The 27,114-nt window shown below is 46.4% G+C and overlaps 1 protein-coding gene across 1 annotated transcript in view; it reads right to left on the bottom strand.

Annotated features, from left to right (window-relative positions):
- Positions 1–25,403, bottom strand: part of LOC311141185 (tetraspanin-15-like) — a 28,203-nt gene extending 2,800 nt beyond the window's left edge. The window contains exons 1-7 of the mRNA XM_084176445.1: positions 25,050–25,403; positions 5,996–6,181; positions 5,104–5,178; positions 4,900–4,995; positions 2,687–2,803; positions 1,422–1,472; positions 625–741 (exon numbers count right to left, since the gene is read on the bottom strand). Of these exons, the coding sequence (XP_084032571.1) occupies positions 625–741; positions 1,422–1,472; positions 2,687–2,803; positions 4,900–4,995; positions 5,104–5,178; positions 5,996–6,181; positions 25,050–25,136 (729 nt within the window). The 5' untranslated portion in view covers positions 25,137–25,403. The remainder of the gene's footprint in view (positions 1–624; positions 742–1,421; positions 1,473–2,686; positions 2,804–4,899; positions 4,996–5,103; positions 5,179–5,995; positions 6,182–25,049) is intronic.
- Between the last annotated feature and the right edge of the window lie 1,711 nt (positions 25,404–27,114).

The following is a 27,114-nucleotide window of genomic DNA, read 5'->3' as shown; positions in this document are numbered from 1 at the left end:
CAAATGTACATCAGGGGGAGTGCTTACTACAGACACCATTCACATCACATTGTGCGTGTTCCAAATGGCACCCTATTCCCTATGGGCCCTGGTCAAAAGTAGTGCACTATATAGGGGATAGTGTGCCATTTGGAACGCAGACATTGTTTAGTTCTGTGTGTGAGGCAGACAAAATACTAATAAAGCAGTGGACAGAGACACAGACTGGCTAGGAGGCAATCAAAATGCAAATGGGGCTGGGAGAAACCTCCCGGGGATAGTCTCCCGAGTGGCGCAGTAGTCTAAGGCTGTGCCACTAGAGATCCTGGTTCGAATCCAGGCTCTGTCGTAGCCGGCCGCGACCGGGAGACCCATGGGGCGGCGCACAATTGGCCCAGGGTAGGGGAGGGAATGGCCGGCAGAGATGCAGCTCAGTTGGTAGAGCATGGCGTTTGCAACGCCAGGGTTGTGGGTTCGATTCCCACGGGGGGCCAGTATGAAAAATAAAAAAATAATGTAAGTTGCTCTGGATAAGAGCATCTGCTAAATGACTAAAATGTAAAAAATGAAAGACTGAGTGAATAAATACACACGCACACACACTCTCTCACCTGGCGCAAGCGAGTGTGTGAGTCTGTGACTGACCTGTGGCAGACCTATAGCACAGCATAGCCCGATAGTTGCTCCCACGTTGTCACCCATCCACAGGTTGACAGCATGGATACAGCCTCGCACATGGATCACCTCATCCAGGAGCTCACGCTGACAGAGAAAGAAAGGAGACCGGCAGAATGAATGAGAGAGGGAGGAAGAGAGAGAGACTACATGAAATGCATTTGACTGATTGTAATTCAGTTTGTATACATCGCATTAAGGCAAAAACAAAGACAGTCATTTCACAATGATGAGGCACTACAATGCTAACATTAATAGAAAAACAGTGGGAAAATACATTATATTACGACAAACTAATACTTTGCCTTTAAAAATCTGTTAAACTATTCCCCAAAAAAAACTGTATCAAAGAAAATATGTTGAAGAACAGCTCAAAGACAGAAAACAGAGACAGCTGAATCAATATTCCAATACCAGCAGCCATAATACAGTGATACCCAATTAACTTATTTACCGCATGCAGCAGCTAGAGAACAAACATTTTGGGGCCATGAAAGTCAATTCTCCTGCTGCTGCTCTTTTCCGTGTTGCATCCCAAATGGTACCCTATTCCCTATATAGTGCACAACCTATGCAGGCCCTGGTCAAAAGTAGTGCACCATATATGGAATATGGTGCCATTTGAAACATAGCTTCTGTCTCTGTGCAGAATGACAAGCTCCACAGACTAATGAAGGCCAACAAACAAGCAGCACACTGAGGGGAAATGGAGGGGGTAAAGATTTCACAGCCTATTAGGACTGGGATATCACTTATCTTCCCCTTACCTGCTGGCTGAGAGTCTTGTAACCACAAAGAGTGTTGACAACCTCTCCCACCTGGGAAAAACGTGAAAGGAAGAGAATACGATTATGAAGTCATGTGCAAAGAACGGACATTTATTCATTTTGTTTTTTTGAAGTCAAGTAAGTATGCTTGTTGTTAAAAGTACATTTATGCACGCAGGACACCGACACACACACACACGTTGTGGAGTACATGGCAGCGAGCTGGACATTCCCTAATCAGTGTTTATAGCTTGGTGGTGCTGTGGAGTTGCCCTGCGTGGGTACAGACCAGAGGAAGAGGGAAAGACGAGAGACAGAGAGAGCAGAAAGACAAACAGACAAGGCAGAGAGAGAGAGAAAGACGGAGTGAGAGAGAAACAGGGAGAGAGAGAGCAAGAGGGTGAGTTAGACAGGGAGCGAGAAAATGAATCATGAGTTCAGTAAATTGATTTAATTAGCTCCCACTCCCTCAACTGACGCCAAGGCCTCGGGGTCTCTTCCTGTGCCTGAGTGACTCTACACATTTCACTGTAACCAATTCAACCAGCGTTAATTGCCTAGTAATGCAGCATGAGGCAGGTGGAGAAGGGCTGTACTGAGAGCAGAACATGGATCCCTCCAGTCACTCACTCAACTCATGGCTAGAGGTCTGATTGGCTTTCTTTCTTACTCTGTCTCTCACAATATCTGACCTGTGCACGCAAACACCAAAGATGAACAGTAGACGTTGTTGGAGCTAGGACATGGTTAACTTACTCATCAAAGCACAAGGAAAGGTCTCCCTGATGGGTATGTGATTCTGTGTGGCAGAATGACATTCACCCCCATTTCATCTGGGTGTGAAGATCACCTTTACAAATAACAGGGTCTTAGTGTATGATTTAAAGAGTAGAGTATTGATTTGGGGTTTAGAGACTTCTTCAGTTTCCCAGAACTGATCTTCGTTTAAATGAAATGAAGATCCCTTATTGCTACAGGTCACTGATGCTTCTCACTACCCCTGCAAGGCTCAGTGTTTTGTGTGTGTCTGGAGGAGCACTAAATGAGATCCACAGAGACATGTCTCCCCAGAGATGTGAGCAGATGATAGGGAGGGCAGGTATAATATTGGCTAAGGTTGATGTGTTATCAGTTCCTACCTGACACACACACACACACGAGACGGTCTAGGTAACAGGTGACAGGCAGAGGAGCTGGAGCATGGTGCCAGCGGAGCTTTAAAAAATCAACTGAGTGTGTGCGTGCGTGTTGATGATAGCATTCACCTTGCGGCGGACACAACATGTATAAGGAACGCCACAGGCCAGTGGCCCGGTGCCATTGCAGAAATGGTATTGATTGACACCCCAGTCCTTGTACTCGTCCCCACCACAACAAGAGAACTGGGGAGGAAAAGAAACAGAGAGAAAGAGATAGATACAGAAAGAGGGGGAGAGAGAAAGAGAAACCGAGAGAGAGAATGTGAGAGAGATAGAGAGAGAGAGAGAATGTGTGAGAGAGAGAGAGAGAGAGAATGTGTGAGAGAGAGAGAGAGAGAGAGAGAGAGAGAGAGAGAGAGAGAGAGAGAGAGAGAGAGTTAGTTTAAATCAGAGGATAAAGTTAACTGGTACATCAATCTTAAAACAGCACCAAACACAGGCAGCATGTATCTTAATGAAGTCAGAGAAAACAATCCCAGTGAGTGACTGCTTCCCTGCTCAGGTCAGAACCTCCCCGTCACCTTGGACTGGATCCCTGAGGACATTATGTGCTTTCTTGAGCAGGGGGACCTTGCGGGCGCTGCAGGATATCAGTCCTTCACGGCGTAGTGTGTTACCAATTGTTTTCTTGGTGACTATGGTCCCAGCTGCCTTGAGATCATTGACAAGATCCTCCCGTGTAGTTCTGGGCTGATTCCTCACCGTTCTCATGATCATTGCAACTCCACGAGGTGAGATCTTGCATGGAGCCCCAGGCCGAGGGAGATTGACAGTTATTTTGTGTTTCTTCCATTTGCGAGAAATCGCACCAACTGTTGTCACCTTCTCACCAAGCTGCTTGGCGATGGTCTTGTAGCCCATTCCAGCCTTGTGTAGGTCTACAATCTTGTCCCTGACATCATTGGAGAGCTCTTTGGTCTTGGCCATGGTGGAGAGTTTGGAATCTGATTGATTGATTGCTTCTGTGGACAGGTGTCTTTTATACAGGTAACAAGCTGAGATTAGAAGCACTCCCTTTAAGAGTGTGCTCCTAATCTCAGCTCGTTACCTGTATAAAAGACACCTGGGAGCCAGAAATCTTTCTGATTGAGAGGGGGTCAAATACTTATTTCCCTCATTAAAATGCTAATCAATTTATAACATTTCTTACATGCGTTTTTCTGGATTTTTTTGTTGTTATTCTGTCTCTCACTGTTCAAATAAACCTACCATTAAAATTATAGACAGATAATTTCTTTGTCAGTGGGCAAACGTACAAAATCAGCAGGGGATCAAATACTTTTTTCCCCTCACTGTAGATAATAGCCATTTGGGAAGCACCCATTCTTATCCCTTCAACCCAGGGCAGGGCTGGCTTCATTCATTGACTTTAATCTCACACCCATTTCCCCCAGCAAATGGATATCGATGTGGAGATTGCCAGAGAGGGCCCAGGTAAACCAGGACTTTCTGACACTCAAATAAAAACTCCTGGCTGTAGGAAATCAGATGGATAACCTAGCATGTTGATAGCAGCCCTGGGACAACGTAGAGCAACGACAGCAGGTCAACGCTTTTGGTATATTTTGGTATCATTATAGTGGCAGCAGCAGCTTGTTATTCAGTATGAAAAATGCATGCACTCACTAACTGTAAGTCGCTCTGGATAAGAGCGTCTGCTAAATGACTAAAATGTAAATGTTATTGTATTTGTTCTCTTTGTGAAGCTCAACAGCTTGGTACTCCGCTGGTGATTGAGATAGAGGCACCCTAATAGCAGTACAAATGACAACAAATGTTCCCCAAATGGCACCCTATTCCCTATATAGAGTACTACTTTTGACCAGGCCTCATAGGGCTCTGTCAAAAGTAGCAGACTATGTAGGGAATCGTGTGTGCCATTTGTTACAAAGACGGAAATGAAAGCTTTGAGAGGTGTGAACAATGATGGAAAATGAAAGAACTGAATGCCTGCAGCAGTGAGGCTTATAATGTCGTCTGATTAATTAACCAGGATGAATGGCAGAGATAAAATACTAAATTAGCCAACCTCTCAAAAGCTAGCGTGTTTGTGTGTGTGTAGTGGGGGAGGATTTAATAATGACAGGCTTCAGTCTGTTGTTTTTTCAGTCATCAATCATACTCTATCCATCTCAGTGTATCCTACATTCAATACACACACACATCCAGACCCACGTCACTATTTCCTGTCTGTTGCTTCTGTTAATGAAAAGCGAGTCCTCTCTTACATGTACGTCATTTAGCAGACGCTCTTATCCAGAGCGACTTACAAATCTTACCTTCTGTTGCACAAAGTCCAAGATGTTTTTGAAGTCCAGATCATCGTAATAGTGTTTAATTCCCTCTCGTATGCTGCTTTGGAACAAGGCTGATGTCTACAGGGAGAGAGAGAGAGAGGAGGAAGAGTAGAGAGAGAGGGTGTTACATATGAAGTATGTGTGTGTGCATGCATGTGTGTAGGTGCCAGAGATTAGAGAACTGACCTTCTTCTCAAAGATGAGTGCAACGATGAGAGCCACAGTCTGCAGGAACAGTAGGACACACAGAACACACAAGAACTGGTGGAGAGGAGAGAGAGAAAAAGAGATGTTCATTTCCCTTCTTTCATTCCCTTTTGGTTATTGTCTATTCCATTTGCTTTGGCATGTTTCCCATGCCAATAAAGCCCTTTGAATTGAATAGTGAGCGAGAGAGGACGTGAGGGGAAGGGGGGAGAGAGAGCGGAAGAGAGAGGGGGGGGGGGGTACTTAGAATGAACTTAGCATGACACAAACCAGAGAGTATATCCCAGTTTGGAGGGAGAGATAATTGATTGAGAACAAACTGGCCTGCAGGTGGCTTGCTGGGCTGAGATAGGCAACCGTCCTCAGGCTTACTGACGGCTTACTGACATACCCCCAGTCAGTCCCCTCCTCCCTCCCTACCCCCTCAACTTCTCCATCCCTTTCTCCCACCCCGCTCTATGTGAGGGGGTTCTTCTCCTCCCTATGTCTCTATCCCTACTCTTCTCCACCATTTCCTCCCCCTCTCGCCCTCCTTTCCTCCCTTCTCTACCCCTCCATCCCCATCCCTTTACTCTCTCACCATGTGCTTCCTCCTCCATACCTTCCCCCTGCCTCCTTTCCTCCCTCTCTCATCTCCCTCTCCATTCCTCCTCCCGCCCCCCTCTCACCATGTGTAGCAGGGTCTCCTCTCCCCACCGCTCCATCCCTCCCCTCTCTCACCATGTGTAGCAGGGTCTCCTCTCCCCACCGCTCCATCCCTCCCCTCTCTCACCATGTGTAGCAGGGTCTCCTCTCCCCACCGCTCCATCCCTCCCCTCTCTCACCATGTGTAGCAGGGTCTCCCCACCGCTCCATCCCTCCCCACTCTCACCATGTGTAGCAGGGTCTTGTTGTCCCTGAGGGACCCCACCATGCCCACCAGGGAGACGGTGAACATCACCAGGCCCAGCAGGATGAGCACCACAGCAGGGGCCAGGAACACCCCCGCCAGGGTACGGTTATTCTGGCGTTCCACCTCCGCGTACACCCCCACGCACAGCACACACAGGCCCAGGAGCTGGGGGAGAGGGGGTAGGGGAGGCAGGGAGAGAGGGGAAGGAAGAGAGAGAGGGAGGCAGGGAGAGAGGGTGGAGGTAGAAGCGGCGAGACAGTGAGAGGGGAGAGTCAAAAGAGAGGTGGGGGTGGGGTGAAGAGGGGGAGGAAAGAGTAGAGAAGAGAGGAGGAAGACAAGGAGAGAGAGGGAAGTAGGGGAGAGAGGGAGAGTGGGTTGGGGTGAGACGGTCAGAACCCTGCAGCGTGCCATCTTTCTGAATTAGCATCACTGCAAATAACAGGATTTTATGACAGCAGTGTGCATAGAAAGCATAGCCTAACCAAGCGAGCAACGTTAAAAGCTATTGCCATTAGTGCTGAGCGATTAACCGAAATGTCAGTTATTTTTCGTTTTTTAAACAACTCATTGACCGACGTCAGTTCAATTATTTGAATTCCATTTTGTTATTTTTGTTTCTGTGAGCTTGATGAGCAGTTTCTGTAGAGATAAATCAGATCAAGCCCGAACTGTGCGATGTAGTAGTTTCCAACAGGCCAATATTCTACATAGTTTAGCGCCGAAAACATGGTTATCAACTACAATGACCATAATCCATTGTGCGTCTGCCTACTTGTCCGTTCTGTGTGGAGCAGACACGGATACGAAAAGAATAGAGAAGGCACGATGGAGAGGGATAGAGAGCAGTTGCTTCGCGAGGTATCCCTCCCTGAAAATACATAATCTAAGTGATTGATAGTTGTTATTCTGCAGTCATAAAAGTATGCCTTATTTACTTTGAAGAACTACTATATTTTGATTTTGTCAGACAGCATAGCATAGAGATGAGATGATGACTTGTAATGAAATAATAAAGTAATGTGAATAAATCATGGTTAATAAGCAGTAATGGGTAGTCACTACCTTCATGGGACTTTGATTCATTGTTTTATTCTGTTGTTACATCATTCAACCCACATAATGTATGCACTCACTAACTGTAAGTCACTGGATAAGAGCGTGTGCTAAATGATTAAAATGTAAAAATGTAAATGTAAATAATCCATAGTGCATTTAATGTCCCAAAAAAAATTATACTGAAATTGAAAACCGTGATTACTTTTTTTATAATCGAACCAACCTCAAAAAGCACTAATCGCTCAGCACTAACTGCCATGTTCAAAGCTACCGTTTGCCTTGAATGTCAATAAAAAAGCATTTGCCTTGGATATCTTTAAAAGAGTATTGATGAGTCCCAAATGGTACACTATTCCCTATAGTGCACTACTTTTGACCAGATAGGGAATAGGGTACCATTTGGGACTCAACCAATGTCTTCGTCTCTAGTGGTAGCGTAATGCGTAATTTCCCTGTTCCTTGTAGTCAATTAGGAAACACAAAGACAGGCTTTATTGCTAGTGCTCCTGCTCACACCCTGCTGTTGGCAAATAGGGAACAGAAGATGAGGGAGACAGGAGAGGACAGTAAATGGTGGTAAGAGAACTGGGCCTAGATCCTGTCTTGCTGCGACATCACCCTTGTTAGTATAAACGAAACCCACTTGACTAGCTCTTAGTGTGCTATTTGAGAGCTTTCAAAACCAGGGCAGGGTGGGCTGCCAGTTCACTTTGGCTACATCCCAAATGGCACCCTATTCCCTTTATAGTGAATTAAAGGGACCATAAAGGCAACATATAGGGAATAGGGTGCCATTTGGAACACAAGCTTTGACCCAATGAAAAGAAGAGAAAAACAACCAACAATTGCCACCACCTAGGCTTACCTATTGATTCTCAATTAGGGAGAGAACAAGCCTCATCGCTCTTTAACTACTTTCGTCCATTCACTACTGCCAGCCACCACCACCCCGTCCACCATCGGAAAATGTATTAAGGCTCTATTTTCAAAGACGTAGGCCTACTTTAAGTCTCTTACAGCGGAACCTTTGCTCCTTTCTTATTTATTCGGTCACCCACTGTAGTGTAGCCTAAGTGGACTGAAAAGTAGGCTGAATGCACTGAGACAAACATCATCCTAAAATGACCAAACCTAATAAGAAGCAATTCAAATAGGGTACACACTCTTAAATGATTAATTGCCTGACTCTCTCCTTCCCAAAGGAAAACATACACACACTTATGCATGCACGTCATACGGATTCCCGCAAAACTGTGTGTGAAATTACATTAAGCAGATTGAAGAGACAAGGGGAAGAAATAGCATTCATTAACTATGAAAGCTCCTGCATGGCTGGCTGTGGGCCAGGGAACCTCTGGGTACAACACAAGCCAAGGTACTACATCTCAACACGGAAGAGGGGGAGCTGAAAGGAAAGAGAGAGGAAGAAGTGAGAAAGACTGGAAAGAAGGAGAGAAAATAAAAATCCAAGCAAATGAAGTGACTGATGTTGCTTTTCCATTGAGACTTACCCCGACACCAGTGGGCCGCCAGTGTTTTATGTTAATGTCAGCTCTAGTGTTATTGTGTTTCCATCAGGAGTGTGACACTAAAGACTTGTGGCGAGCAGAATCAACAACCTCTGCATCATTCAAGACTGTTGCTTTGTGATAAGGTGTTAAAGTTAGCCATTGGCTCATTACTGTAATGTAACTTGCGCATTTCTCACGTCTTGAACGCTACCTCCTGACTTCCATGTTAAGAATGTCACGTTGTCAGCCACAACGAAAGGTAAAGCAAGGATGTAATGTAAATTGAAAAGTTTATGTACATATTATGTAAATTGCAATCTCGTCACGCTGCCTCTCCTTAAATGTTTGTCAATGAGAATAGCATCCAAGTCAGAGCAGGTCCGCTGGAGCCATGGCCCAGTGAGACATGGGTGCCGGCCTGCGTAGATGGAAACAGAAAAGCCTGAGCCTTTTGGGTAAAACACCTGGGTAAATCCTCAGTGGAAATGCGGCATTACAGTTTCTTGTAGGTCATACTCAGCAGCACTATGGCTGATGTAGAGAGTGAGAGAAAGAGAGAGAACGAGGGTGCAAATTTAACATGAAAATGACTGCAATTTCCTGTGAGGTTAGAGGGAGAGTCATGGAGTGAGAGAGAGCGTGAAAAAGCAGAGAGGGAGAGAGAGAGGGATTCATTATACCCGCTGATTGATTCCAGGAAGACGGACACAAAAAATGGTGGTGGAAAGAGAGAGTGATGGCGGGGCAGGGTTACATTTAACTGATAAAGTAACTGGATGAGTAAAATACTCACTATCAAAATTGGCTGACTCATCCATTAGCGTAGGATAGGGCTTGCAATTCAAATATGACAAATAAAATAAAAAAGTGGCAGAGAGCACTAGCCTATACTAGACATTCTATTCTCAAAACTTTCCAGGCAGCGCAACAACACCTAGGTTAACTATATGAGAACACACAACATTTTTTTTTTTTTTATGGCAGTCAAAGGTTGTCTATGGTGAGACAGATATTGGCGATTTTCCAATAGGCACACATTTAAATGTATAAAGACATCACTACTCAAGGTTAGGCTAAATTTTATTACATAAACGCTGATGTATAGCCAAGAAAACCACTTGAAAGTCATGGCCAAAGTCACCCATCCATCAATATGGCATACTAACTCCCCTAGTTCCCTTCCTCCTCTCTTTCAGCTGCATGCTGGGGAAAACGACTACCCAGGGCCTTGGGTAGACATTGAAGCCATGGAAGTTGAAGGCCGACTGTTGTACTGCAGACATTGTTAGCAGAAAACATGACCCCGCCCCCCCATTATAGTGAATGGAAAAATGGCAATCTTCATGGTCAATTTGAGTAAAGAAATCAACATAAAAATAGACAATCATGTTACCAATAACTTCTTACTTCTAATTACACCAGATGTACAGTGGCTTGCTAAAGTATTCACCCCCTTGGCATTTTTCCTATTTTGTTGCCTTAAACCTGGAATTAAAATAGATTTTGGGGGGGGTTGTATCATTTGATTTACACAACATGCCTACCACTTTGAAGATATAAAATAAGAAAAAATAAGAAATAAGACAAAAAAACAGAAAACTTGAGCGTGCATAATCACCCCCCCCCCCCCAAGCTGTGATGCGTGTGGGTGGGTGGGTTACATGCCCTTCTTGGAATGTCTTAGGACACTGAAAAGGCTTGTGTAAAAACAACACTGGGAGACAGTGACCTTTATAAGAAAGAGGTTTTAAAAATAGGTTATATTTGACAAATTCCATGACGTATAAGGCATTTTTGGCTGAATAGATGGATGCAGTTCAATGCATGATTAATATAATTCACCAATATACAGTATGTCTTGGTAGTTCAACAAATATTGCTATCACGTTGCAGATCCCAGCTGGCCTGGTACATTGTTTTCTTCCTCCAGCCATTCAGGATGCACTGTTTCAGTTTCAATTACTCAATATTTTGGACAAAAACAATTTTGAGATGTGTCTGTTACTTGAACTCTGAAGCATTTATTTGGGCTGCAATTTCTGAGGTGCAGTTAACTCTAATTAACTTATCCTCTGCAGCAGAGGTAACTCTGGGTCTTCCTTTCCTGTGGCGGTCCTCATGAGAGCCAGTTTCATCATAGCACTTGATGGTTTTTGCGACTGCACTTGATTCTTGACATTTTCCGTATTGACGGACCTTCATGTCTTAAAGTAATGATGGACTGTCGTTTCTCTTTCCTTATTTGAGCTGTTCTTGCCATAATATGGACTATCTTCTGTATACCCCCCCTACCTTGTCACAACACAACTGATTGGCTCAAACGCATTAAGTAGGAAAGAAATTCCACAAATTAACTTTTATCAAAGCACACCTGTTAATTTAAATGCATTCCAGGTGATTACCTCATGAAGCTGGTTGAGAGAATGCAAAGAGTGTGCAAAGCTGTCATCAAGGCAAAGGGTGGCTACATTGAAGAATCTAAAATATATTTTGATTTGTTTAACACATTTTTGGTTACTACACGATTCCATGTGTGTTATTTCATAGTCTTGATTTCTTCACTATTATTCTACAATGTAGAAAATAGTAAAAATAAAGAAAAAACCTTGAATGAGTAGGTGTGTCCAAACTTTTGACTGGTACTGTATATATACACACTACCGGTCAAACGTTTTAGAACACCTACTCATTTCAATGAACTAATCAATTGTTGAGGCCTAGACTAAAAGCCAATTAATGCTTGATCCGAAAATGTTGTCGGAGGCTCCATATGGAGGGTGTGTTGCAATTGCGGAGCCTCCAGAGGCATGCAGAGGCCAAATCGAGTTCTGTACCGCATCGCCATGCGCCTCCCAAATGTTGTAACAATGCGAAGGGCTCTGTGTAGCTCCGCATTTACATGATTGGTTGATGGTAGGTGGGGGTGGTACATCGTGTATAAACACAAACTCACTTCCTTAACAACAGCTCTGTGAAGCGCAAGAAGTATGAATGCCCTGACTTCTGCTGAGGCCATGTCCCCATAAATGCTGCATGGCCAATGCAGACATCGGATTGACCATGCGCCCAGATGCACTTCTCTGTCCAGGATGTGCTCTCTACCTCCAATTTGTGCACATTCATTGATTCATAACTAGGGCTGTTACGGTGACCATATTACCGCCACACACCGGTCATGAAGGCAGTCAAATTCCACCTGACTGTTTAGTCGAGGTAATTGGGCTTCTCCAAGCTCTGATGCTGCTGATGGTCATTAGTAGCCTTCCAACCTTGCTAACTGCCTGGTACTCCGCACTCTATTGTCCCTCTAATCACTCTGACATCAATGCAAATATGATCGAAAATCTAATCAAACACTTCATGAGAGCACATGTGCTCATGTTGCGCAACATTTCTACAGGCTATGCATTTGCTTGAGAAAACAGTGGTGGCCTCTATTAAAAGGCTAGGCCTACTATATTTATTTCTTAACTTTCCTAATATTAAGCACATTGCTTCTCTTTACAACAGGAGTATAGCCTACCTGGCTGGCATAAAACAATTAACCACGGGAAAAGCGTCCTCCATTCGTTATTTAAGTGCATAGATGACATGTATTTCTTCCCCTGCCCCTTTTCGAGACAGGTGAATGATAATGGTCCATTTTAAATCAAAACAAATTTCACACATACACTGCTCAAAAAAATAAAAGGGAACACTTAAACAATTTCACATGCTGTTGTGCAAATGGAATAGACAACAGGTGGAAATTATAGGCAACTAGCAAGACACCCCCAATAAAGGACTGGTTTTGCAGGTGGTGACCACAGACCACTTCTCAGTTCCTATGCTTCCTGGCTGATGTTTTGGTCACTTTTGAATGCTGGCGGTGCTTTCACTCTAGTGGTAGCATGAGACGGAGTCTACAACCCACACAAGTGGCTCAGGTAGTGCAGCTCATCCAGGATGGCACATCAATGCGAGCTGTAGCAAGAAGGTTTGCTGTGTCTGTCAGCGTAGTGTCCAGAGCATGGAGGCGCTACCAGGAGACAGGCCAGTACATCAGGAGACGTGGAGGAGGCCGTAGGAGGGCAACAACCCAGCAGCAGGACTGCTACCTCCGCCTTTGTGCAAGGAGGAGCAGGAGGAGCACTGCCAGAGCCCTGCAAAATGACCTCCAGCAGGAAACAAATGTGCATGTGTCTGCGCAAACGGTCAGAAGCAGACTCCATGAGGGTGGTATGAGGGCCCGACGTCCACAGGTGGGGGTTGTACTTACAGCCCAACACCGTGCAGGACGTTTGGAATTTGCCAGAGAACACCAAGATTGGCAAATTCGCCACTGGCACCCTGTGCTCTTCACAGATGAAAGCAGGTTCACACTGAGCACATGTGACAGACGTGACAGAGTCTGGAGATGCCATGGAGAACGTTCTGCTGCCTGCAACATCCTCCAGCATGACCGGTTTGGCGGTGGGTCAGTCATGGTGTGGGGTGGCATTTCTTTGGGGGGCCGCACAGCCCTCCATGTGCTCGCCAGAGGTAGCCTGACTGCCATTAGGTACCGAGATGAGATCCTCAGACCCCTTGTGAGACCATATGCTGGTGCAGTTGGCCCTGGGTTCCTCCTAATGCAAGACAATGCTAGACCTCATGTGGCTGGAGTGTTTCAGCAGTTCCTGCAAGAGGAAGGCATTGATGCTATGGACTGGCCCGCCCGTTCCCCAGACCTGAATCCAATTGAGCACATCTGGGACATCATGTCTCGCTCCATCCACCAACGTCACGTTGCACCACAGACTGTCCAGGAGTTGGCGGATGCTTTAGTCCAGGTCTGGGAGGAGATCCCTCAGGAGACCATCCGCCACCTCATCAGGAGCATGCCCAGGCGTTGTAGGGAGGTCATACAGGCACATGGAGGCCACACACACTACTGAGCCTCATTTTGACTTGTTTTAAGGACATTACATCAAAGTTGGATCAGCCTGTAGTGTGGTTTTCCACTTTAATTTTGAGTGTGACTCCAAATCCAGACCTCCATGGGTTGATACATTTGATTTCCATTGATAATTTTTGTGCGATTTTGTTGTCAGCACATTCAACTATGTAAAGAAAAAAAGTATTTAATAAGATTATTTCATTCATTCAGATCTAGGATGTGTTATTTTAGTGTTCCCTTTATTTTTTTGAGCAGTGTATATTTTTTAGTATATGTAAAGACAAGATTAAATCAAGAATAGTCAGATGGGTGACAATTTTAGCCTATCACTTGTGAATTATATATTATCACTTGTGAATGATGCCCAGCGTAAGGCAAGAAACAATGCCTTTTTTTGCGACTTTTTCTAACCATATTCGCACACCTCATGTAGCCTAGCCCATTGGCCTATATGTTTTGATAAGGTTTGTATCACAACTACAGTTGCCAAATAACTTATTAAAATTAAGCACATTAATCCGCTTTACAAGGGATGTAGAGCCTAACTGGCATACATAAGCAGCGCGTGAGTTTCAAGTTTGGGGAAGATAATTTATCATAAAAATGCACCTTTATAATAAAAGCATTACATGCATAATCGCATTTGCGGTCACTTTTGATAATGGTGTTTTCCCACTAATGGACATTCACGTTTATAGCCTACTGCTGTGTGCGCATTGCTATGCTTATAATTTGAAGAAATAGCCTAATAGTTTATCAACATTTTAAGCTAAACGTTCTGATCTGTTGCGTCAGCCTCATTGCGTAAACAGGTTTTTTGATGCTAGTGGTTGTATTAATTTGAGATCTATCGCATCCCACAACTGTCCCAGACTATGTTTGAAATATTTATTTCTCGCACAGAATAGGTCAACATTTGTACTATGGGGGATAGTAGATTGACATAGGCTAGTGCTTTTGCTGTTTGTTAGGCATACTCATCTTGTTGGCTGACGAAAAGTAAATATGGACAGTTCTTCCAAAATCTTCAATATGCACCTCGGAATTGGATAAGGATGCGCGCAGTTGCTTCCCCGATGTGTTAGTCTTCACTTGTAGCCTGTGAGAATGACCCAATCACGTGATGGAGAGCCATGTGAGTGAGAGGTGCTTCGGAGCACGCAGCACTCAGGGAGAAGGGAATCATAATTATTATATTCAGCCCAAAGGCACAACGGTTACTGACCGCAAAAGGCATGGAATTTTTTTAGGGGGCATTACAGCCACATAAAGGAGATGCCGCCCGGGAAATTTCGAGGCATTATCAAGTGCTTGTCAAATTGTGAATGAGAGACTGATGAAGTGTGTACAGCCTGCGCAAGAAACCAAGCAGAGCTCATGCCTTTCATGCAACTTTTTTCAAAATCATTAGAGTTGCATCACGTTTGTAGAACAACTAAAGTTACATTAACTCTAAATTATGTCATGAGCCCTCTCACTCCACCGGGTTACCACCTTTATTTGTTTCCACTATCTTCCACTCTCTCTACTCAGCCTAACTAGCTCCACCTGTCCCTGCTCTGCTCTGCTCTAATTACTCTGCCAGCTGCGCTGCATTACCCACTAACCTCTCCCAGTATTTAAAGCCCTGTCTTTCAGCTCTCCTTTGTCAGATCGTCTGCAAAGCTCACACCCGGAACCTGTTTGCTCACGCTTCTGGCTCACCCTTGTTTTGTGACCCCGGACCTGCCTGATTCTTGGATACTCTTCTGCCCCAGGAAAACCAGACCTGCTTTCTGCCATAACGACTCCTGACTACTCTTCAATCCCGGTAACTCTGACCAGCCTTCTGCCTTGCTACAACGTATTTGGATTTCCCTTGAACTGTACTGCTGCCTTGTTTCATCCGCCCCGTTGTGTCTGTGTTTCCCCCCCCCAGGACTTCTGGACCACCCACCACCGGCGTCATAGGACGCATCGCTGCCACTGGGGGGGGCACAGACCCAGCACATTGGACGGGATCCCTGTTACCCCTGGAGCCTTCACTCACTCCCTACTTCCCTTTTCCCTTAAGTTTTAATAAACTTTCTGGTGTGACGCAATTGTGGTCCTCTGGTCGTCTGTCTGAAACGTGACAGTACGATCTGACCATCATGGACTCAGCGCACACTTCCCCCGACATGGAAACCGACGAACCTGAGCAACCCACTGCCATGCTACGCCTGGAACACACTGAGAGAGGGCTAGCCCGCATGAGCGGCGACATCACCTCTCTGCTTCAGGTCGGCCACCAACAGCATCAGCAGTTCCAGCAGCACCAGCAGCAGTTCCAGCAGCAGCAACAACAACTCGCCATGGTCATCCAACTCCTCACCAACCTTACCCCAGCCACTCCGCCCACCGGCCCGGTTCCAGGCAGTCTGCCCACCAGCCCTGCCTCCGAGTTACCTGCCCCGGTCATTGCAGCCGCTGCTCCGGAACCCAAGATTGGAAACCCCGAGCGGTTCAACGGCGATTCTACCCAGGTCCGGCCATTCCTGACTAGCTGCCGACTTCAGTTCTCCTTGCAGCCAAGGACCTTCGCCACGGAGGGGGCTAAAGTTGGGTATGCCATCACTCACCTGACGGGCCGAGCTCGACTCTGGGGAACAGCAGAGTTCGAACGTCAAACCCCCGCATGTGCAACCTTCGACCTGTTTGCTGAGGAGATGCTGAAGGTGTTTGACCTGGATTCACCAACCGCAGAGGCGTCTCGTGAACTGTTCAGTATTCGACAAGGCAGACGTACAGTCGCAGACCATTCCATCGACTTCCGAACCCTGGCAAGACGAAGTTCTTGGAACACACCATCGTTGGTGGACGCGTTCTTCCATAGCTTGGCTGACTATATCAAGGACGAGTTGGTCTCCCATGAACTGCCTTCCACTCTTGATGAAGCCATCGCACTGACTGTCCGGATCGACAGAAGGATACAGACCCGTCGTCGTGAGAGGGGGCGCCAAGGTCCACCAACTACCGGCATTCGGAGAGATCCGACTGGGCTCCTGTCATCTACTGCCACTCACCCAAGTCAGCTTGATCAGTCTGAGCCTATGGAGATTGGGCGAGCCTCTCTCACTCCTGCAGAGCGCCAGCGCCGCTTCACCTCAAACCTCTGCCTCTATTGTGGAGGTGATGGACATCGTGTGGTAACCTGCCCTTTAAAAGCCGAAGCTCACCGGGCATAGGGGGAGTCCGGTTGAGCTCAATGACCATCCAGTCCTCCGACCGCAAACCCCTGCTGCAAGTTCACCTCCGCCTCTCTGACTCAACTCACACCCTGGCTGCTCTGGTGGATTCTGGCGCCGAAGCCAACATAATGGACATCAAGCTGGCACGCCAACTGGGACTGGAGAACCTCCGTTTGACACCTCCTATTCCTGCCCGGGCACTGGACGGACACTTACTCGGGTCGGTCACTCATGTCACGGCCCCGGTCTCGATGGGTCTGTCCGGAAACCATCAAGAAACTATCCAGTTTCACCTGCTCCCCTCTCCAGGCCAACCCCTCATCCTGGGTTACCCATGGCTCCGCCGGCACAACCCTCAGCTCGACTGGGTGACCGGGGTGATCAGGGAGTGGGGAGAGGACTGCCACCGAACCTGCCTGCTTGCTGCCGCACTACCCCCTCGGCCAGTACCTACTAACTCCGCTCCTGACCTCTCCAATGTCCCAGAATGCTACCATGGTCTCAGAGAAGTGTTTAACAAAGCAAGAGCCACATCTCTGCCCCCTCATCGACCGTACGACTGTGCCATCGACCTCCTCCCTGGAACAGCCCCTCCAAAGGGCCGTCTTTATTCGTTGTCTGCTCCTGAAAGAAAGTCCATGGAGGACTACATCAATGACTCTCTGTCCGCAGGATTAATCCGTTCATCTTCATCTCCTGCTGGTGCTGGCTTCTTCTTTGTGGGGAAGAGGGACGGATCTCTTCGCCCCTGCATCGACTACAGGGGACTCAACGACATCACAGTGAAAAACCGTTACCCTCTGCCTCTGCTCACCTCTGCTTTTGAGTTGCTCCAGGGAGCCACTGTTTTTACCAAGTTGGATCTCAGAAACGCTTACCACCTAGTGCGGATCCGGGAGGGAGATGAATGGAAAACCGCATTCAATACACCCACAGGCCACTACGAGTATCTGGTTATGCCTTTTGGCCTCACCAATGCTCCTGCTGTGTTCCAGGCTCTAGTGAATGATGTACTGCGGGACATGTTAAACAAGTTTGTCTTCATTTACCTGGATGACATCTTAATCTACTCCAGAAACCTGTCTGAACACACCCGCCATGTCCAGCAAGTCCTTCATCGTCTTCTGGAGAATTCCCTCTACGCCAAGGCAGAGAAATGTGAGTTTCACGTCAAGACAGTGGCCTTCCTGGGGTACATAGTGGCAGAGGGAAGTATCCAAATGGATCCTGCCAAAGTATCAGCAGTCACTTCATGGCCAGTTCCGGAGAACAGAAAGAAGCTGCAACAGTTTCTGGGGTTTGCTAACTTCTATAGAAAGTTTATCCGGAACTACAGTACCGTTGCTGCCCCTCTCACTGCTCTAACCAGCACCAAGCAACCCTTCACCTGGACCCCAGCAGCCGACAAAGCCTTCAGTACCCTCAAGGTAAGGTTCACCTCCGCTCCCATCCTCCAGATGCCTGATGTGGACCGGCAATTCATTGTGGAGGTGGACGCCTCGGATGTGGGAGTTGGTGCTGTGATTTCTCAGTGGGCTGCGGAGGATAGGAAGCTCCATCCTTGTGCCTTTTTCTCACGTCGGTTGTCCCCCTCTGAGTGCAATTACGACATAGGGAACCGAGAGCTGCTGGCTGTGAAGCTTGCCTTGGAGGAGTGGCGTCACTGGCTGGAGGGGTCCACCATTCCATTTCTCGTTTGGACCGATCATAAGAACTTGGAGTACATCCGCACGGCCAAACGGTTGAACTCCAGGCAGTCCCGCTGGGCCCTGTTCTTCACCAGGTTTAATTTCACTCTGTCATACCGGCCTGGATCACGCAACACCAAGCCAGACGCCCTCTCCCGTCAATTCCAGAAGGATGACACCCCCTCCAAGGATCCTGTGTCGATTCTGCCAAGTCCCTGCATCGTAGCAGCTCTGACCTGGGATGTTGAGGAACAGGTGCTGGAAGCTCTCCGTAACCAGCCAGGTCCCAGCACTTGCCCAGCTGACCGCCTTTTTGTCCCCGAAAACCTGAGGTCCCAGGTCGTTCAGTGGGGACATGACTCCCGCCTAGCTTGTCACCCTGGCTCCACCCGCACTTACAACCTGCTCGCCCAGAGGTTCTGGTGGCCCTCTCTGAGAAAGGATGTACGGGAATTCGTCCAAGCCTGCCCCATCTGCAACCAACACAAGTCGTCCTGCCAGCCCCCAGCCGGATTGCTGCAGCCCCTGCCTGTGCCCAGACGTCCCTGGTCTCACATCGCCCTTGACTTTGTCACGGGGCTGCCCCCTTCAAGTGGCATGACCGTCATTCTCACCATAGTTGACCGATTCAGCAAGATGGCACACTTCATTCCCCTCCCCAAGCTCCCAACCGCCAAGGAGACCGCCCAGGTGGTCCTGGAACACGTCTTCCGGATCCACGGACTGCCAAAGGATGTAGTTTCTGACCGTGGTCCACAATTCTACTCCGCTTTTTGGAAGGAGTTCTGTCACCTGCTGGGAGCCACAGTCAGTCTGACTTCCGGATTCCATCCCCAATCCAATGGGCAGTCAGAGCGGGCAAATCAGGAGCTCGAGAAGGCACTGCGATGCATGACTTCACGCAACCCCCACTCCTGGTCGCAGCAATTGACATGGGTGGAGTACGCACACAATTCTCTGACCTGCTCTGCCATCGGTATGTCCCCTTTCCAATGTGTTTATGGATACCAGCCTCCTCTATTTGCCAGCCAGGAAGGGGAGGTTACTTGCCCATCTGCACTTGCTTTTGCCCGTCGATGTCGCCGCACCTGGTCACAAGCCCGAGCCACACTCCTCAGATCCGTTGCCAGCTACACTACCGGGGCCAACCGTCGGAGAATTCCTGCTCCCACCTACCATGTTGGTCAAAGGGTGTGGTTGTCATCGAAGAACCTGCCACTCAGGGTGGAGTCGCAAAAGCTGGCACCTCGGTTCATTGGCCCATTCCCTATTATAAGAGTGATCAGCCCAACTGCTGTCCGGCTCCAACTGCCTAATTCCATGAGGGTGCACCCCACTTTCCATGTGTCTAAGATTAAGCCCATTCATGAGAGTCCGCTGGTCCCTGCTGCGCCTTGTCCTCCTCCTCCACGGCTCGTCGATGGCGGTCTGGTTTACACCGTCCGCCGCCTGCTTCGGTCCAGACGGAGGGGTAGGGGTCTCCAGTACCTCATTGACTGGGAGGGTTATGGACCTGAGGAAAGGACCTGGGTGCCAGCTAGTCGGATTGTGGATAGGACTCTCATCACCGCCTTCCACCAACGGCATCCTGATCAACCTGCAATCCGTAGGGGCCGCCCCAGAGGGGTCCCTAACCGTCCTGCCCGCTCGGCTTCCTGTCCTGTGCCTGATCCTGTCTCGGGACCTGTCCCATCTCCCGACCACGGCCCTCCGGCTTCCTCCGAGGATGAGGACGTTCACTCGGACCGTTCGGAGGAGTTCTAGCCCTCCTCCGGCTCCCCTCCTCCCGCCCGGCGTGGTGTTGCTCTTGGGACTTCTGGGGCCGTCCCTTGGGGGGGGGGGTTCTGTCATGAGCCCTCTCACTCCACCGGGTTACCACCTTTATTTGTTTCCACTATCTTCCACTCTCTCTACTCAGCCTAACTAGCTCCACCTGTCCCTGCTCTGCTCTGCTCTAATTACTCTGCCAGCTGCGCTGCATTACCCACTAACCTCTCCCAGTATTTAAAGCCCTGTCTTTCAGCTCTCCTTTGTCAGATCGTCTGCAAAGCTCACACCCGGAACCTGTTTGCTCACGCTTCTGGCTCACCCTTGTTTTGTGACCCCGGACCTGCCTGATTCTTGGATACTCTTCTGCCCCAGGAAAACCAGACCTGCTTTCTGCCATAACGACTCCTGACTACTCTTCAATCCCGGTAACTCTGACCAGCCTTCTGCCTTGCTACAACGTATTTGGATTTCCCTTGAACTGTACTGCTGCCTTGTTTCATCCGCCCCGTTGTGTCTGTGTTTCCCCCCCCCAGGACTTCTGGACCACCCACCACCGGCGTCATAGGACGCATCGCTGCCACTGGGGGGGGCACAGACCCAGCACATTGGACGGGATCCCTGTTACCCCTGGAGCCTTCACTCACTCCCTACTTCCCTTTTCCCTTAAGTTTTAATAAACTTTCTGGTGTGACGCAATTGTGGTCCTCTGGTCGTCTGTCTGAAACGTGACAAATTAAGCATATAGGAGTACCTATTTCTTTGTTAACCGCTCAACACAGAATAGCCGCGTGTGCGCACTCCCTCAAATGTTTGGAGAAAATATCCTTTCTACTTTATTCAGCTTTGTTCAATTGCATATCTTGTCTGCTAAATGAACTAGTGTAGCCCACAGCCACATGGCACAGCCAGATGAGGACCTAACATGAGGACAACTCAGAGTATGCTATTCTGTTCTTCTGAAATAGACTACATTTTCTTCATATTATGTTTCTTTAGACCGGTCTAAAATAAATAATGGATTTATTAATAGTTAATACAATGTTTCAACTTTGTTGCAGACAGGCCATGTGTAGCCAATTTATTTTTATCAGGATATTTTCTACCTGCAGGCTGCCATGTTTATTTGTTGGCTTTATGTAGGCTATTTTTACATAGATGGCAATGGAAGTTACTTTTTAGGTTTGAGTCATATTAATTTAGATTTGGATAGAATTTTGATTAACTACATGACAATGATTTTGAGATATGAAGATGTTATTATAAATAAAATGAAACAGTTTCACGAAAATGTGCATATGAAAACCATAACTGGCACACAGATCAGTAGAACTGGTAAGATAAATTGGCATTCCACATGAGAAAGGTTGCAGACTCCTCATATAGCCTATTACCGGCAACTTCAGGAGAGTAATGGCAGAATCTGCGAAAGCCAGCAGGAGCGGGAGGAGAATAGTTGGGTCAGGTTAATTTTTTTCTTCTTCTGGTTATCTAGATCTCTGGCACCCTCGAGGCATTTGTCTTATTTCATCAAACCGTAAACTTAAAGCATCAGACAAGCTCAATGTATATAGTTGATTTTGTTAAAACACATAGGGTGAGCCTATATATGGAAAAATACACGTTTAAAAATGTCGACCAACCGATTGGTCGAAAGAACAGACGACTTTCGGTCTACTAAGATTATTATTTTGTCGGGGACAGCCCTACTTGACACAGTTGAAACAAAGTATATTTGTGGTGGCCGCAACCAGACTAGATTGTTAAACATTGCTTGACTGCCGAGTGATACGCACAATATCGTTTGCGAATTGTAGTCCCCCTACATTTACATTTACATTTTAGTCATTTAGCAGACGCTCTTATCCAGAGCGACTTACAGTTAGTGAATACATATTTTTTTTATACTGGCCCCCCGTGGGAATCGAACCCACAACCCTGGCGTTGCAAACGCCATGCTCTATCAACTGAGCTACATCCCTGCCGGCCATTCCCTCCCCTACCCTGGACAACGGTGGGCCAATTGTGCGTCGCCCATGAGTCTCCCGGTCGCGGCCGGCTGCGACAGAGCCTGGATTCGAACCAGGATCTCTAGTGGCACAGTTAGCACTGCGATGCAGTGCCTTAGACCACTGCGCCACTCAGGAGCCCCCAGTTACCTGGCTCTGGGGACTTTTATATGTTGAGCCAGGGTGTTAGTTTCTATGTGTTCGTTTCTGGGTGTTAGGTTTTATGTTCTTGTTCTAGTTTATGTGTTTCTATGTTGGCCGGGGTGGTTCCCAATTAGAGACAGCTGTGGCTCGTTGTCTCTGATTGGGAACCATACTTAGGCAGCCTGTTGTGCACTTGTCTTTTGTGGGATCTTGTTCCGTGTAGGTTTGTGTTTATGACCGAGGACTTCACATTTCGTTTTGTTGTTTTGTTATTGTTAATAGTACTCAATAAAAGATGTACGCATTTCACGCTGCGCCTTGGTCCACTCATTACGACGATCGTGACACCCCCAAATTATTTGTTCTCGAGTTCAAGTTTGTTGAGCAGAGGCTGTGTATGTTTTGGTTCTACAAAGCTTTGTCCATCATAACATTCAATAATCAATTAATAGCATTCATTCTTGCGCCATGTGATCAATGATCAGTTCCAAATATGTATTTTTCTTCTCTATGCTGCCTGCAGCATGATCCATTTTCCCTCGCGCACATGACAGACAGTTGCTGGTCGGAGCACATCTCCGGAGTCGTTGATCCGGAGGAGCGCGTATTAAAGGCTCTGCATGGTCAATCTGGTGTCTGCATTGGCCATTCCTCATTTAAAGCGATACGACCTCTGCAGAAGTCAGGGCATTCATACTTCTTGCGCTTCGCGGAACAGAGCTGTTGTGAAGGAAGTTGTCAAGGGAGTTTGTGTTTATACAGGACCTCCCGCCCCAACCTACCGTCAACCAATGATGTAAATGCGGAGCTATACGGCGCTATACGGAGCCCTCCGCATTGTTACACAATTTGGGAGGGGCACGGCGATACAGAGCTTGATTTGGCCACCACAAGCCTCCACAATTGCATCACACCCTCCGTACTGAGCCTCCGGATCGCATGCGCGGAGCAAGCATAAATTGGCTTTTAATCCGTATGTAGAATTCATTGCGGCCAGTAGGTCAATCAAACGACAAAAATGAACGAGTCACTCTGAAAAAACAAATCATGACTCTCGAGTCAGTAAAAAGGATCGTTCAAAAAGAACGAATCATTTGCAAACTTCACATCACTAGCGGGAAGGCAGGCAGGCAAGTTCCCATTCAGTTGTCAAAACGCGGGTTGGGACAAGCAGGCTACTATTCCCCATCGTTTATCAGTGCAATTTTGCGGACAACCCGAAAAAGTTTGAGAGGGTTTATCTACTGTTCCCTCGATAGATTTTACCTAATCTCGCTCTGGTTAACATTAGTTGTTGATCTTGTTGTTGTTGATGTGCATTGGGAACGGAGGGTGAGAGAGCCTACCTTTTCAGGGTTGTTTGATCAATAGGACTGTAAAGTTCCCAAATGTAAAAGGACTCCCATGGTATTTACATATTTTACAGAAATCCATTCAGGTGTATTTTGTGGCTTTTGGCTAATCTTTCTAATGATCTAAAGTCACGCTGTTGCTACTGCCTGTAAACACACAGTCCAGTTCAAAGTAATTGATGGCAGGCCCGTGTGCCAAATGGCTTATTTGCGTATAGGCCTACTGTAGCTCTGATTGGCTATGGCACACCGGTCTATGTAGACTCCTGTCCTGGACAAGACTGATGTTTTTATTAGGTTTTATTTGCTGCAGTGTCTAATAGTCCAAAGGCACGGCTACTTTCCAACTCTATAGTGCTACAGAATTCCCAAACATTCTATGAATGTATGAAAACGTGAAAATGACCATATCTATGTTCTCATTTGTCAGAACATGTAAAGAAAAAAAGAAAGGTGTCATATTCTTCCTGGGATGTATATGAACAGATTTGAATAAGATTTAATGTTGATAAAACGCTGTCAGTTCCACTTTAAAGCCTACATGACACAGATGTGTAGGTGTGTCATATATGTTAACATGTTATGGATTTTAAGTGAATTAGACTTACCTGTGTAACCCACTCCTGCCCTGAAAAGCTGTAATTACAATGTAATAAATGTCCCACGTCTCAGAACACCTAGAAGAGGCATTAACACCTGGCTGCATTAAATTGTAATTTGAGTTTAATACTGGGACAGAAAACTGATTAGACTCATTAGGCTTAAATCAAATGTAGAGTGATAGGTAGGCTTATGCCTATAGCTAGCTACTCTTTCCCAACATTGCAATATGAAGGCCCTAGAATAGTCTGAAACAATAAAATGTGTTCATGGAATACAGCTATCATCCCATTTCCTTTCGGCAAAAAGAAAATCTCCCAATTCACCCCTTTTAACTGTATTTACATTTACATTTTAGTCATTTAGCAGACGCTCTTAACCAGAGCGACTTACAGGAGCAATTAGGGTTAAGTGCCTTGCTCAAGGGCACAGTATCACAGTAGTCTCACGCCCTACACTATATAGCAGAAAAAGCAGTGTAGCCTTAGTGTAGTAAATTAACGACAATATCAGACGAAGTGTGCACAGCAGTATTTTCATTATTTGTTATTCTTGCAAGCAATTTGACACCCGAGTTAGCTAGCGAGCTAATGTAGCTAGCCAACTAGGAAGATACCGGCAACTACAAGCTAACGTTAGCTGTTACACACTGGCTAGCTAGATAGCTGTAGCAAACAAAGGTGATGATGGTTTTCTGACAGTCACACAAGCCAACATGTATGTGGTCCGGTCCCCAACCCTGTCCCTGAAACCAACAAGTCTATATTAAAAACACTTACCGAGAACAGCATTGAGTAGATATTTAAGGTGAATTTTATGAAATAATAGAAGCGATTGCTGTTTCTCACTTCTTTGTACGAAGGCATGTTGCTTGGCAGCTGAAGTGAAGAAACTAGCTAGCTGAGAACGAAATTTAACTAAGGTTAGATATCTATGCTAGTAGACGCATATCAACACTGACCTGATTAGCTATTTCAGCTAACCACAGTTAGCAAATTATATTATCGGATTGAATTTTCAAAACATCTCGATTTTGCACAAGGATGTCAATGCCTTCATTTAGTTTATTTACTCCCGTTAAATTTACCCTCACAAAAAATAACAATTTCCGGGCCGCGTTCCATGCACCCTGTGTTTTGGCGACGTCATTTAAAGGGCCAGAGAGGTAAAATACGTTCATCGTCTCTTAGAAATATAGCTAGTTTGCAATTGCATAGTGTTGAGCTATTTCATTTATAATTATCGAAGAAAACTCGATTACAGCATCATCGTGTGCGATAGCTGAGACAGTAGACAAATGAGGTCGCTCTCATCATCCAGACTACTGCTTGCTTTCCTTTACCTCTTAAAGGAAATGGGTCACATCTCAGCCCACTGAATAGTGTGTCACTACCCTACAAGTGTCACTATTACTGGACAAAGTGCATTAATGCCTGCTATTGCTCCTCATTGCATTAGTTGTTGGTTGGCTGTTGTTGGTGTATTTTTGGCACACGTGATGTGGATGCTGGATACTAGGCTATTACTAGGTCACTAATCTTTGTTGTAACTTAAACTGTAGAAGCCATGAGGTGTAATTGCTGCCTGCAATTCGGGGCATTCCAGCATGTGGGCATTCCTGAATCTGCAGGAACCCCTCTTTATACTTATATTTGAGCACGCACCCTTGTGGGGCCCCAGTGTTGAGGATCATCAAAGTGGAGATGTTGTTTCCTACCTTCACCACCTGGGGGTGGCCCGTCAGGAAGTCCAGGACCCAGTTCCACAGGGCGGGGTTCAGACCTAGGGCCTCAAGCTTAATGATGAGCTTGGAGGGTACTATGGTGTTGAATGCTGAGCTATAGTCAATGAACAGCATTCTTACATAGGTATTCCTCTTGTCCAAATGGGATAGGGCAGTGTGCAGTGTGATGGCGATTGCATCGTCTGTGGATCTATTGGGGCGGTATGCAAATTGGAGTGGGTCTAGGGTGACAGGTAAGGTAGAGGTGATATGATCCTTGACTAGTCTCTCAAAGAACTTCATGATGACAGAGGTGAGTGCTACAGGGCGATAGTCATTTAGTTCAGTTACCTTTGCTTTCTTGGGTACAGGAACAATGGTGGCCATCTTGAAGCCTATGGGAACAGCAGACTGGGAAAGGGAGAGATTGAATATGTCCGTAAACACACCAGCCAACTGGTCTGCGCATGCTCTGAGGACGCAGCTAGGGATGCCGTCTGGGCCAGCAGCCTTGCGGGGGTTAACATGCTTAAATGTCTTCATCACTATCTATCATGGGTTGCTAATATGACTAGGATAATGCCTTTGGCTGCTAGACAATGAAAGAAAGTTGCTTTGGAAACCAATAGAATATGAGAGCGAATATGAGGAAGTCTATAATAAAAAAAGTAAAAATTGCCTCCACGTTTCTATGGTGGGATTTTGGCTAGGCTAGTTTGAAGCAAGGTAAGAAATGCCGCATAATATGAAGTAAAATGTCCAGGTTTCAAACGATTAAGGAGCAGGAAAAATATAGTGATGCGAATGATAGGTCTAACCGTCTTCTGGTAGATGGAAAGGCTTTGCCAAAAACGAACTACAAAGTAACCTATGCCTACCTGGCAGAATGATAACATGATTATTTGCATCAATCCAGTGGCCATTTGTTATGCAAACTTCATCTAATGTGTGCTACAGAAATATTTACATTACATTTACGTCATTTAGCAGACGCTCTTATCCAGAGCGACTTACAAATTGGGGCATTCACCCTATAGCCAGTGGGATAACCACTTTACACATTTTATGTTTTATTTTATTTTTCTATATATATATTTTTTTATATACATATATATATTATT

This window comes from Coregonus lavaretus, assembly GCF_964263955.1.
Source record: "Coregonus lavaretus genome assembly, chromosome: 14".
NCBI classification, from domain to species: Eukaryota; Metazoa; Chordata; class Actinopteri; order Salmoniformes; family Salmonidae; genus Coregonus; species Coregonus lavaretus.
The sequence above is the reverse complement of the archived record's forward strand: the minus strand, read 5'-3'. Positions and strand labels throughout refer to the sequence as shown.